The sequence below is a fragment of the Haliotis rubra genome, unplaced genomic scaffold (assembly GCF_003918875.1).
Source record: "Haliotis rubra isolate DU_JTF1 unplaced genomic scaffold, ASM391887v1 Scf317, whole genome shotgun sequence".
In the NCBI taxonomy this organism is placed as follows: Eukaryota; Metazoa; Mollusca; class Gastropoda; order Lepetellida; family Haliotidae; genus Haliotis; species Haliotis rubra.
The window spans coordinates 25,948-40,248 of record NW_025766988.1 but is presented as its reverse complement, the minus strand read 5'-3'; the positions used below and the strand labels follow the sequence as shown (position 1 = coordinate 40,248).

General features: G+C 42.7%; 1 protein-coding gene across 1 annotated transcript in view; it reads right to left on the bottom strand.

The window, feature by feature from the left end:
* LOC124283493 (protein fantom-like) overlaps nucleotides 1-14,301 on the bottom strand; it is a 70,121-nt gene that overhangs the window by 30,348 nt on the left and 25,472 nt on the right. Inside the window, exons 15-26 of the mRNA XM_046719558.1 lie at nucleotides 14,126-14,227; nucleotides 12,753-12,824; nucleotides 12,347-12,424; nucleotides 11,854-11,969; nucleotides 11,447-11,516; nucleotides 7,515-7,644; nucleotides 6,667-6,761; nucleotides 5,666-5,825; nucleotides 4,744-4,898; nucleotides 3,382-3,600; nucleotides 2,480-2,669; nucleotides 1,420-1,554 (exon numbers count right to left, since the gene is read on the bottom strand). Coding sequence (XP_046575514.1) covers nucleotides 1,420-1,554; nucleotides 2,480-2,669; nucleotides 3,382-3,600; nucleotides 4,744-4,898; nucleotides 5,666-5,825; nucleotides 6,667-6,761; nucleotides 7,515-7,644; nucleotides 11,447-11,516; nucleotides 11,854-11,969; nucleotides 12,347-12,424; nucleotides 12,753-12,824; nucleotides 14,126-14,227 — 1,522 coding nt within the window. The remainder of the gene's footprint in view (nucleotides 1-1,419; nucleotides 1,555-2,479; nucleotides 2,670-3,381; nucleotides 3,601-4,743; nucleotides 4,899-5,665; nucleotides 5,826-6,666; nucleotides 6,762-7,514; nucleotides 7,645-11,446; nucleotides 11,517-11,853; nucleotides 11,970-12,346; nucleotides 12,425-12,752; nucleotides 12,825-14,125; nucleotides 14,228-14,301) is intronic.

The window sequence follows — 14,301 nt, the reverse complement described above, 5'->3', positions numbered from 1 at the left end:
AAATTTGTTAAATAGCAGAGGTCAATAGAAACTTTTACAGATTTTGGTTGAAATGTTAAATTATCTACCAAATAAGGTGTTGATACTTTTTGTAAGTGACAGTCAAGAGATGCTGAAATATCACAGCATCATTGACAAGTGTTTCAGGTCAAATAATGTTGGTAGAATGACAATGGAGTGTTTTTGATATTCTGAAAGCTCAAGACCAGAGTGTTTGCTAGCCACACACTACAGCACAAACTCTCCTGGCACAATATCTACATGCTCCAACCATCACAGGCAACACCAGCTAGCATACAGAAGTTGGTCAACTATTCCAACACTAGCTTCCACAGCATGCCGGTAAGTTACTCTACATCTAAATGATAGATCACAACAACAGGCTGAATTATATCAGACTCAGAGGACTAGAGATGTACAGATACAAACGTGAATTCTCTTGATGAAACATATTTAGAATTCAGGGTGTCATTGTACAAAGCGATCTTAGCTCTAAGGTGACTGTAGCTCCCATACCTTAACATAGACTTAAGGTAGTCTTAGCTCTAAGGTGACTGTAACTCCCATACCTTAACATAGACTTAAGGTAGTCTTAGCGCTAAGGTGACTGTAACTCCCATACCTTAACATAGACTTAAGGTAGTCTTAGCTCTAAGGTGACTGTAACTCCCATACCTTAACATAGATTTAAGGTAGTCTTAGCTCTAAGGTGATCGTAACTCCCATACCTTAACATAGACTTAAGGTAGTCTTAGCGCTAAGGTTGTTTTGTACAACAGCACCCTGGTCTTATCAGACTCTAATCTGTGGCAGATTGTCTAATCCATGGCAGAAATGTAGGATGTCTCTGTCACATGATGTCATGTCTGGAAAGACATATTATAATGCCATCCAGGGGCGGATACAGCTTTTTGAGAAAGGGGTGTGTGGTGTGTGTGGGGTGTCACACTCTTGAGCAGGGGTGGGGGTGCACACTTCAATTTCACCCGCTCTCAAGAGTTTCACTGGTCATTTAATAAACTTTCAAGACAAAAGGGGATTGCCCTATGCCATCTACTCTAACAAGCAAATTTTATATCCACCTGTCTCCATCAATTTTGCGTTGGTTCTTGTTTTCCCCTTTAAGACGTTCCCAACTGAAGGGTTATTTTAAAAATAGGGTTGGTGATTGTGAATGGAATAAGGTGGTGTAATTTATACAAAATCAAAACATTTCATCATTTTGTATGTTTGCTGACATCTCGTAGACACACCAGCCTACAATCTGCCATGGACCTGCGCCACACTATTGATCTAAGTTTTACACATGTGATTTAACTTCTGACATATAGCATCATTTCAATCAGCTAAACCAGACCGACATGATGGTTCTATAGTCAGCAACCACAAGGGTAATAGGTAATGTAATGATAGTCTCACCTCCGGTTTGCTCCTGTACGGAGGAGATGGACTCAGACACTCCCGGCAAGAAGCCGGAGACCGCCTGGGAAACTGCATCTTGGATCATCGTCTCCTGCTCCTGGTCCTCCATCGACACAGAAACGGAGGGTAATGCTCATCTGGACCTTCACGCGTCGGCTGGCTTCGCTGTCAGAAGAACCAGGGAAAAACTTGTTAAGATTTTGACTGATGACCAAATAACTGATACTTGAGTAAATGTGACATTTGAGTATCCAGCAAATCAAACAACTGACACATGGGAGTAAAAAGGTTTGTGGAGGCCCGAATGAATGCCAGTTTTATCATGTCAGCCCACTGCAATATCATGACATAATTAGTACATAGATCAGTCCTTGTCTTATCCCCTAAATCTTTAGTTAACAAGGCAGAAAATAACACAGAGCAGTGTTTGAAATTAAGCACAATAAAGATCTTTGTCCCTACTCTCTTCACGGTAAAATGATTCCACTACACAGTATTAATACATGCTAGGGCTGAACCAAAATCAGTGCTAATGTTGCCATACACAGAATAGAACTTTGCAAGGAATAAACACATGCCATTGAATTGGGCTTATAAACAATGTAATGGTGGCATGTATCCATGTTTAATGAAAATGGATTTTTAAATGGGGCCATGTAGAGCTCAAATACGTCAAATGAGCCCTACTCCAAGTCAAAACTTTGTGCAAACCATATGACACTGAAGTAATGTGTTTAACAGATACCACAAACTGTGAATGTGTTAAACCAGCAAAAAACGTAGCTTTTACTGAGATATTAAGTGAGCACTGACTGATCTGAGTACTAATCAGTTTCCTTCTTAATGATCATGGCTTTCATGAGATTCCCTCATTTAAAATAGTGACGGCATCAGTAAGCTACTATCTGTATTTAGGGATTATGGTGGAATGTAGTGTATAATACTCATTTAGTATTGACAATAATCAACAGGATGTCCTTCATTATCACATGTCTAGCTCCTGCTTGAGATAAAAAACAACTGACAAATGTTCTCCATTAAAAACCCTAGTCTGTTTTCACCTGTGATGCCGCTACAGTAGAGAGTTCAGTTTCCACAATCTGAGATTCCACCGCCATCAACCGATCTTTTGGCATGGGAGTTGATGTGGCTGAAGGGCCTTGTTTGGAAAACTTGGCAGCCATGCGGTTCTTGGGGACAGGGGAAGACACAAGTTTCTCTGGAGGATCATCAGGAGCGTAGTCCGGCTACAAACATGCAAACATAGTGTGTCGTGTCAAAGGGAGGTAACTGATGCATTTCAATAAAGAACATGAGGATGCCAATCCAGAAGCTTGCAGATAATTAGACATTGAAGTGAACAAGAAAATGAACGTTGTTTTACTCTGCAGTCAGCCATATTCCTGACATGTGGTCGATATCATGAGCAAACAACCTACAATGGAGGGTGCAGTGGCCAGGTCCCACAATCTAACCATCTGACACCCATGAGTCAGCAGTGGATTCAGTCCCGACAGAACCAGAGTATAGGCATTGTAATCCTTCTTGCAGATATGATAACAATATTCTTATTTACCACTTAAAGACATTAAGGACATGATTCCTACATATTATGATATAGTTAATCTGTCATGGCATGACAGATAGATTATGGCAGTATGAAAGGATTGGATTGTCCTCAACTTGTTTTAATAGTGAAGCTTTGTTATAAAGGGTGATTGTTTTAATAGTGAAGCTTTGTTATAAAAAGTGATTGCGACTAGCTGCACTAGCTGCTGATGTATCTTTAAGCACTCACTCACTCACTTGGTGAGTCACATAAAGAGAAAAAAACAATCATTTGTGAAATAATTAAAAACCTATGCCAGCACATTGCTCATGGTAATCTGCCTCCCTTGATCACATAAATAGATAAAGCCAATGATTTGCCAATCAGTAAAAGCAAATTATCCAGCATACCGCTCGTGGTGACCTGACGGGCATCTTGGGGGGAATGTAGGTGTACTGCCAGCGTAGTTCCATGTTGATGCAGCCGTTAGTCTTGCCGTCAGGCCGCTTCAGTTCAAACACTCCTGATACACCCTTGTCATGAGCCAGAGGAATGAGGGGGATCTGAGCGACGCCCATGTAGGCTGTGTCATCGGGGTCAGTGTCGTCAAACACATACACCGACAGGTGCTGTGGGGAGAACAACATTTATCAAACTCTGGACAACAACAGTAACAACAACAATGGGAATCTGTAATGTCCAAATTCACTTTACTTAAACTTACATCATTTGTAAGGTGAGGTGAGGTGAAATTGGGTTTTACGTCGTGCTTGAGAATATTTCGCTCATATGATGACGTGCATGCGTGTGTATGTGTACTTGCGGCTGCTTGTACTTGCCCAGACTTAAGCTGGTTTTATAGTGCTAGCCCACTGAGATACCATGCCGCAGTGAAGCATGAATACCCCACTCAGACACATTATACTGACTCCGAGCCGACCAGTCCTTGTTGTACCCATTAATGCCGAGCACAAGGCAGGGACCAACCATATTTTAACGTCTTTTGGTATGACGCGGTCGGGGATCGAACCCGCGACCTTCTGCCCTCTGGGCGGACGCTCTAACCACTACACCACGGAGGCGGTCGACATCATTTGTGACCAGTCATGACACAACAAGACTGAATGTAGCGACCCCTGTCGCTACAAAGTCACATGACTGGTCACATGATTGTACACATCAATGCAACTTCACAGTCCTTCATCATTATCACTACAATCAATGGATCCCTGTTCACACGACTTTCATTCTCAGCTCTTTGAGGACCATACAACCCAAGATGGATAACAGTTACCTTACCATATCATCCAACCAGCATCATACAATAATGAAACGGCAGTTAGTTCAGTCATGTATTTGACAGCTTCACAGATTTCTGAGTTTATATGAGAGCTTTTACAAAATTCCCCAAGCTGTACATACTGTAAGATATGTCAAAATAAATGCCCTGAAAAGGTGATGACACGAGATATGTTATCATGAATACCTACCATATAAAAAAACAGTGTAAACAATACAATGATTCATTTGTTGTATAATACCGCATTTCGCATTTGGATACCATGACATAATAAACCAAATCACCGTGTACAAGATCACCTAATTCATTTAATCACCTCTTGGAACAAGTGTCAAGTGTTGGGAATCTTTATTCTTACCCCAAATCCCAATGGGTGGCAAGACATTATGTACTGAAGATCTGAATATCCATGAACTAGAGAAAGAAGAAATGAAAGAATAACAACTATAATCATTCTTGGTACTTAACATACCACAGTTCTGAGATACTGGTCCAGATCACTGGTCATGGGTACAGGGTATGTCTTGTGGTCATTGAACTCAGGGTTGTTTGTGCTGGGTAGAATCACTGAGTCATGATCATCGAAATCGAAAAACTTGTACACACAGTAGGGAGAGGGCTGCACATCTGAAATAACAAGGTCTTCGTGAAACAATTTTACCCTTACATAGCACACTAAAACCTTTTCAGCCGTCAATATCAATACTTTTGACCAAACAATTAAAACAAATCATGAATTACCACTTAATAGTTCCACAGTAAGGGCTACTCAACCAGACAAACAACTGGTTGAAATCTCCAGTCTATGTCTTCAAGGTTCAAACAACACGTCCAGATAAAACCTTCAGATCCCCACTTATGTCATTTCTTTAACAAGCATTTGCTCTGGGGACCTATTCCATTCATAATCCCAGAAGAGAATCAAGAGAATAACTGACAAGCTATGAGAAACTACAGATCATTACCTTTTCGATTGTCATTACCAATTTACTGTTAATCAAATAGTCAAAATTATATAATCAACATAATCCACACGGTATAGTGAGTGAGTGAGTATGGTTTTATGCTGCTTTTAGCAATGTTCCAGCAATATCATGGCAGGGGACATCAAAAATGGGTTTCACACACTGTACCCATGTGGTGAATCGAACCTGGGCCTTTGGCGTGATGAGTGAACACTTTAACCACAAGGCTATTCTATAACCAACTGCAACTATATCTTTGTCCCTGAGGATATTATACTGATGAGCAATACAACGATGCTTACACCTCACAGAAATTCCTCATCTATACAACTTGGTTCAACCATAAAACCAATACAAACAAGAAGAGTTCTGTTCATAACCAAAACTGAACAGAGACAGCCATGGTTTTACAAAGTTTGCAAAACTTACTCTTCCTGCGTGACTTGATACCAGTACATTTGGATATCTTGATATGCAGCTCATTGACATTATCCATGGGTCGTTGAGCTGCCTGTTCATCCAGGGCCTGTAGAGCGTGCTGTGTAGCGTGCTGGTTGGTGGTGATATAACCAAGTGCCTTGGTCCTCTCCTGGAACATGTGAGCAGGTGAGTTGGGATTAATGCTACATGTTACAGTTTTAAGTCAGTGTGAAGCACAAATTACTGTAGATTCTAGATGTTAACCGCTACGGTAAAAATCCTGGGGTAAGAGTATATTACTGATAAACTAAGATCATAGGATCGTTGTACACCTAAGGGAAGAAACTCTGCATAATGAATGTTGGAGCCTTAGATGACAGGGTCAGAATTGCTATATACTAGTGGTGTTCCGATTAATTGAAATAATCGAAGATTGGTCGCAGTGACCGAACGAACGACCAAGCAATCGATCACATTTTTCTCATAATCGAACACAAACGATTTTGGAACTGCTGTTTTAGTCTTTGAAACACTTGACGATGGAACATATCTTCGAAGTTGTCGGGGCCTGCAAACTTGTTTAATTCTTAGAAAACTCACTTCACTAACTGAAAAGTCATGACTGAATATTTCTCTAAGACTCCAGGAAGTTTACGGTCATGGTATATTAGTCATCACTTTAAAGTAGCAAGTTGCATAATCTCATACATATCTGCAGTAACAACCTGGATATGAAAACCTGAAAAATGATGCTAACCAATTCTTTTCGATGATTGTTCGTTGGTAATGAAGCAATCATCAATTGTGAGATTTCAACCAATTCCCAACACTACTATATACTCAGAAAAATGAAGTATGGCAGGCATAAATCTTACAATCAGGTTCCTTCAATTCTTTAATAATTTTCAGACCAAAACAATCCTTTAAACCATTGTCTGTTGATGTCATTCTACATGACATTACTGCATAGAGATGCTGCAAATGGCACTCAGACGTCGTTGAGAACCTACCTTGTAGAGCCGGAGAGCTTGGTCCATGGGGACCCGTAGTCTCACCCAGTAGTCTACAGTTCCGAACCCAATTCCATTGATACCTTCACCAACACCTGGTGGAAAAGAGGAGGACTTAAATGTTACATTACTCTAAACATTACGTGATGACCGAATGGTTGTTTATGTACCAGTAATAACACTGCTGATGGCACGATTGAGGAGAGTTAGAAATCTGGTTGTTCAAGTGCAGTGTCTTCTAAGGTGACCCCTGGGTAAATGTTTTGGTTTAATATTCACATTGTTTCATTGTCTGTTGCTGAAGTCAGGCTGTACTTGGGACCAATTATCCATCACATTACACAAGGTAGACAAATGAATGGCGACAGAACAAGAAGACATGGTCATCAATATCCCCCGCCAGTGTTCTGTTCCTATTTGGTTCTAGTTATTTTACTCCACCATGAAATTCATTTCCTGAAAACACATACCATATTTGTTTGCTCTATCTTTAACGGTTACTGAGAAAATCTGTTCCCATTGGGGATACGGTGCACTAAGTCAAGAAACGCATGGCAAGGGCCATATCTCTGTAAACAAATTGTAACACATACCAAACTTGGTTTCACTATCTATACCAGTTTTTGAGAAAATCTGTCCCCGTCATCTCGGGCGGACGGAGCTCAAACCAATATCCCCCTCCCACTTCGTGGCATACCAACAACTTTTTAATGGAGCTTCCACTGAAAGCTGAGCTCCATGGTTCAGTTAAACCCATTAAGATCTTGGTTAGAATTGGTCTTCAGCAACACTCGACCCCCGATGTAATCCATAAAGATAATACATGACCTTACTGTAATATCACTTACCTGTAAATGTGGCAGTGCCATGTATTCGCCCATGGGGCTTGTCAAATATGTCTCTGAAGACAAGCTGACAGACTGCCAGTGTCTGGAAGTCCTGGCCAAATGATTGGTGCAGCTCCAGAGTACAAGAGTCCTGCAATACAACACCTGCAGGGTTACTTGGGGGACAGGACAACACCCTCTTCCACACACACCATCAACATTGTGGATTTATCTATGATTCCAAAATGTCATTGGCAGACAAATTAAATAAACTCATTGTTTTGTGCACAATTGGGATTTTGTAATGTAAGTTAGATTTTGCAAAATTCAGAGATGTTATAACATTACACTTTAACATGCAATAACATTCAATATTGTGGAACTAAGCATTATGGCCTCTTACTCTATACGAGCCATACAGCTGTAATATTGTGGACGACCAATCTTACACTATACCAGACCTGTTATTATTGTGATGTAGAGGGGTCTGTGGGAGAGTTGAGGAAGGTATAGGAGGGTATTGAGGTGGCATGTTGTTTTCCTTTTCTTTGATGACATAAATTAACACACAAATATTTATTTATACTTTGGTGAAAGGGTTAGTTGTTGTTTTGTTCCCTGAATGGCTTTACATTATATTCATACAAACCTGTAGAGGTTATGAATTCTTTGAAGAAAGTCCTCCTTGGGGTACGGCCACCCGTCTCCCCTCATTCTGTCTGAGCCATTTAGCATGAAAAGTTAAGTGCAAGGTTGACTGCTAGAGTTACCTGCTCTTGCCTGTAGGGGGCCCTGAGCGGCCCTGTAGGGTTGGTCTCACAAGACAAAAACGTGTTTTTGTGTTTTGTAAATATTTTTATTAAAATATAGTTACAACTGTCGTAGGTTTTAAAAATGACATTTTAATGCTTATATGTACCCCAAGGAGGACTTTCTTCAAAGAATTCATAACCTCTACAGGTCTGTATAATTCTTTTTCAGAGGAAGTCCTCCTTGGAGTACATATAAGCATAAGACAGACTCCCAAAGACAATTGAGCCGGGAGTGGTATTCTGTCTGACATAGTGATCCAATCAAAATAACAATCTACAACCGCACAGAAAAAGAGAATTACACTTACCTAGTCACATGACCGCCGATGTCAATCAAGGCAGGGGATGTGGCTAGGGGTGAGGACCCTGGATGTGTAAGCCTACATGCTGATTGGCTTATCGGTGTCACACCCACAGTAACAAACCCCACCCCCCAAACCAAAGGGTTGGAGGTGTGTAAATACGGGGGACTCGCCAAAACAAACTACTGTCCATAGCACACAGCTAGCCAAGCGTGGGAAAATGGAGAGTAAAAGTAAGGCACCGATATACCAAAGTAGAGCGGGAATAAAAACCACCACCACATACCGTCACCCATAAAGTGGGGGAAAGGAATAAAACCCGACACCAAGTGCAAAACAGAGTACATCATCTAGAAAGCTCAATCGGCTTGAGAGGTGCTACTCTGTCGAATGCAGAGAACCGTCTGGCCAAACCGAGCACGCTCACGCAAGGGTTTGTCCAACTGGTAATGGCGGATGAACGTACTCGGTCGGCTTCATATAGCAGCAGGGCAGATCTCCTCAATGGGCAGAGCAGCAGCATACGCCTTGGAGTTGGCTACTGCTCGAACTTAATAAGCCTTCGACCCCTCGGGGGGAGATAAGCCTTTATGTTAGTAAGCCATACAAACTGCTGACACAATCCATCTCGATAGGGTTTGTGCAGTAGCCGAATGACCAGCCTTGCCACTGCGGTAGCAGCAAAACAGCTGTTTCTCCTTGTGGAGAGACGCCGTTCTCTTAATATACGCTTTAAGTGTCTTGCGTACGTCTAACACGTAAACTTGGCATTTTGTGTTACCAGACGAAGCAGGAAGCGTAAAGGCGGGAAGATCGATAGGCGCCATTACATAGTCAGGTAGGAGTCAGGTAAGCGAATGCTTATCCTATCCTTATGAAAAATGTTAAGTTCCGGATCCGATGACATAGCATGATGTGACGCCACCAAAAATGCAGTTTTCCAACTTAAAAGCTGGAGAGACAAATCCGACAGATCGTAAAAGAGAGGACTGGACATCCAATCTAAAACAATGGACATGCCTGCTAAGAAACGCTGTACCAGGGGTGTTGCCCTAAAAGAGCACCCTCGGCGGGAATGTGGAAGGCTGAAATAGCCGTGGAGTAGCCTCGGATAGTAGACGCGGCTAGGCCGGCTTCTAGCCGAGACTGTAAAAACTCCAACACCTCGACTACAGTCGAAGAAAAAGGATCAAGGATCCCTCTGTTTCCACACCAGTGCGCATGACAGGCCCATCTATCCTCGTACTGTACGTTAGTCGAATCCCTCCGCGGAGCCAGAATTGTGTCTGCAACTGGTGCAGGAATTCCGGAGGTATTTCCTGATCTCGGGGTGCATCGGGTATGCGTCTTTGAGGTCGATTGATGTGAGCCAATCTCCTGCCTCTACAGACGAGATCACTGGGAGATCACAGTGTCTCCATCTTGAAAGACAGCACCTCGATCATGTCATTCAGACCCTTTAGATTGAGAATGGGTCTGAACCCTCAGTCCTTGGTAACCAGGAAATAAGGGGGAGTAAAACCCCAGGTTTTCCTGGCCTGTTGGAACCACCTCGATGGCTGCCATGTCCAGCAACGACTGGACCTTGGCACGGAGTCCTGAGATGTCGGCACCGGAGTGCAACGAATCCAAGAGAAAGGAGGAAGGCCTCGCTACCACTGCGGCATATGGCCATCCCTGAGTGTGGACAGGACTCAGGGGACGACCACCTGTGGCAAAACAGTAGCGATACAATCGTGTACCTGCCGCAGGGACGGGCCAAGCGAGAAGCTACCTTCCCCCGACTTCTCCTGACCCCCGTTCTCATCCATGGCTTCCTCCTCCTGCTCCTCCAGGAGTGAGCTCTCGGTGTCAAGATTCACCTCCGAAGACATGGAAGCAGGATCCACAGACAAGGACAACGGATCAATGTGAGCCGAGGTGCCTGGACCCAGGGAAGTGCCTGCCGTAACAGGATTCCCCGGAAAACTGGAAGGCACCGAGGTAACCGGCGGCGCCAGCACTCGAGTACCCACAGCTTGGGTGCCTGTTGCCAACGGTACGAGACCTGAAGAACCGGCGCCAGTGAGCTGGACTGTACCAGAACCGAGGCTCGGGTCAGACACAACTGCACCGACAGAGAGGCTGTCACCAGAGCCGAAGCTCGGATTAGGCACCACCCGGAGACAGAACCCATACCGGTGCCTAGGCCTGAGGTAGGGGTGCCTCCAGCAGACGACCCCGGACAGACACTAACCACCGAACGGATACCGATCTCTTGCCGTAGACCGGACATCTCGTCCGAGATAAGTTACCGAACCGAAGTCATCTGCTGCTGCAATATGGAGGACAAATCTGTTAACGTTATAGGTGCAGATGCAGAATAGGTTTGTGCAGATGTAGAGGGGATAGGGGAAGAAGGGTTTTGGCCCGCTTACCGAAGGGAAGAACTCTTCTTGCCCTTAGAAGTTTTGGAGGGTGGGTCCTTAGCCCATGTCCCAGTGAGGTGCCAGGTTGATGGCTAGAGTTACCTGCTCTTGCCTGTAGGGGTGGTCTCACAAGACAAAAACGTGTTTTTTGTTTTGTAAATATTTTTATTAAAATATAGTGACAACTGTCGTAGGTTCTAAAATGGACATTTAAATGCTTATATGTACCCCAAGGAAGACTTCTTCTGAAAAAGAATTCTCTATATTTCTTACAGCATTTACTCTTCCATAGAAACTGGAGGTACCAATGTGAAGATTGGTTATTGGCATGGTTGTCTAAACAGAACAGACAACGGTGATTGCCAGCTCTTTCAAGCAGTTAATGATGCATTGAAGTCAAGGGTACATAATTGCTGACTATCAAATATTACCTTTTGTAAATAATGTAAGAAGAAGTCATCCACTTTGACAACATACTGGGAGGTGAAGTTGTACTCAGATCTGTAACAGAAAGTCATTGTATTATCATGAGTTGTTCACCAAACAACCGATCAGGACCAATTGGAAAGATATTCGTTAGTCAACTAATGCCACAGGCTTGCAGCATACATAACAAATGATCGAGACCCATGAAGATCCGGGTTCGAATTGATCTTCAGCAACCCATTCTAGACGGAAGAGGCGACTCACACGATAGGGTGGTCAAGCTCACTGACTTGGTTGGTTTCCCAGTTGTGTAGATTGATGCTCATGCTGTCAATCACTGGATTGTCTGGTCAGACTCGATTATTTACAGACCGCTGCTATGTATGTTAAACAACAAACAAACAAATCTTACCTTGGACCCCTGACGACTGGCGTGGACTGAATCTCAAACTCGAAGAACTCCCATGTGCAGAATATCGAAGGTTCTTCATCCCCAAGGGCACGTATCGCATCATTAGACAGGTTCACCTGATACAGTGAGGAAGCAAAATCTTAAACAAATCTCTTCAGAAAACAACTTTCAAGTTTGTCATGTAGAAATATAATCATGAACCTTTCCCACTTGAAGGCAAATAAACGGTGTCAGGATATATCAGGTATATTTCCAGATTCGTATTAAAATACTTTCCCCGATTTGATTATATTTTGTTCACGTTTTTACATTATATCACTTAACCATAGTACTGATAAATGATTCCGCTAGCACCATAAAGTTACATCAACCTGGATTAAATTAAATAAGCTTGACCACAAAAGGTTTCACTGTGACATGTTTGTTGGTAACATGACAAAACAAGTATGTATTCCTGGTCTCAGTACTTACAGAGTTTAAACATGTGACTCACCTTGTTGATATGTATTTCAAAGAGATTCTGTCCCCTCTCCAGATGAATCGTCTCATCAAATTCTATTGTTGACTCCTCCTGAACAAGAACAAAAGCCATGAACTAATGCATATAATCATCAACAGCCACATTTGACCACTACAACATTCAGTTTCCTGCCACCAAGGCACACTGTTCATTAACTTCTTGATTTTTCAGTTTGACAATGGACCTGGGTGCTGTTATACAAAGCCACCTTAGCGCGCTACGACAGTCGTAGGTGTACGTTGAGGTACAGTTACCTTACTGTTGAGAACGCTTTGTACCACATCACCCTGGCATATGGCACAACAACAACAAAAGAAACAATGTCTGTTGTAGCTCTGACTGGGAGTTTCTACAAGGCAATAGGTTGGCAAAGACTCACATCTTCAGTTGGCGGCATAATCTTGTATTGTCGGGTTCCATAAGCTACATCCCGAAGCTGAGCTTCCAGTTTCTGAAATACATCCACAAACCATGAAGATGCTATACACAAAACCTCAAAACAGAAAGAAATGACATATAACAAAGTCAAAAGAGCGGTATTTCTTGTAAAATCAAGAGCAATCATTTCGTGTAAAACATACAATAGAAGTGTAACAATACATAGAGGTGTAACAATACAATAGGGCGGAGGGGTAGCCTAGTGGTTAAAGCATTCGTGCGTCACGCTGAAGACCCGGGTACGATGTGTAAAGCCCCATTTCTGGTGTCCTCCGCAGTGATATTGCTGGAATATTGCTAAGAGTGGCATAAACCCATACTCACTCATTCACGACACAATATGTATCCCGATACAATGGGTGAAATATGGTTCGGATCCCGATTCAGGACTGATACCTTCCATTTCATCAATTGATATCATGACATCACGTTCATTACATAAGGTCCAAATGTGGAGCGCAATAGTGCAGTGGTAAGGCGTATGCCTATAACGCTGAAGGTACAGGTTCGATCCCCGGTGTAGGCACCTAGGTTCTGGTCCTGAGGTGGGCACATTTGCGTAGCATCCTTGGACAAGATACTTAGATCCACATTGTCTCAGTTCACCCAGCTGTAAAATGGGTACCCGTGAGGATGTGCTGGCAATGTGAGTATTTAGTTCATTGCGCCTAACAGGCAGCATGGCTGTATGCTCCCAAGGGAGTTAAAAAAGTATCGGAAAGTACTATAGTGTCCTATGACCGGGGATAGTAATGTACGTAGCGCCGTGAGCAGGCAATTTGCCTGGATATGAGCGCCATATAAGCGGACTATTACTATTACTAAATGCACTAGTATGACATTCTATATTCCTATTGACCTTGATTTACACCACTACCACACAATCCACAAAAGCCTAAACAAAGTCTCAATTGTTCACCATTCATCAAAATATTTTCACCATTGAAATATCCAACCAGTGAACAGCTAGATTCGGACTAATGATTTAACTGAAATAGGTTGGAGAGAAAACATGTTCCCAAGGGTTTTCATTGGTTGTGGACAAACAGACCAGTGGCAGTGTCTATCAGTGCAGTTTGTGTCACGGAACCTCTGGTCGACATCAGCAGGAACCATTGTAGACCACCCCACATTGCTATGATTGGAGAGAATGACGTTATATGCATCCTTGCATAGTGATTGATCATTCTAACATGGCTACTTAAAATAGATCTTGCTTACATTCCACATCATTTAAAGTCTCATTACATCTAGTACCACAGCCTGCGAGGCCAGAAGTACGAAACAAAACTTGTTACTTATCACTGTCATTACCTTTATTCTAGCCTGCCGTATATCTAGAAGTCGAGCATACTCATCCAGTTTCATCTCATACTCCTTCTTCACGTCTGCCATCTTGCCAGCAGACATCTCCACCTGAAAATCATAACAATATTCATACAAAAGCCTTACTGAAACTTTGGACCAATGAGTACATAGTGAAATACAAA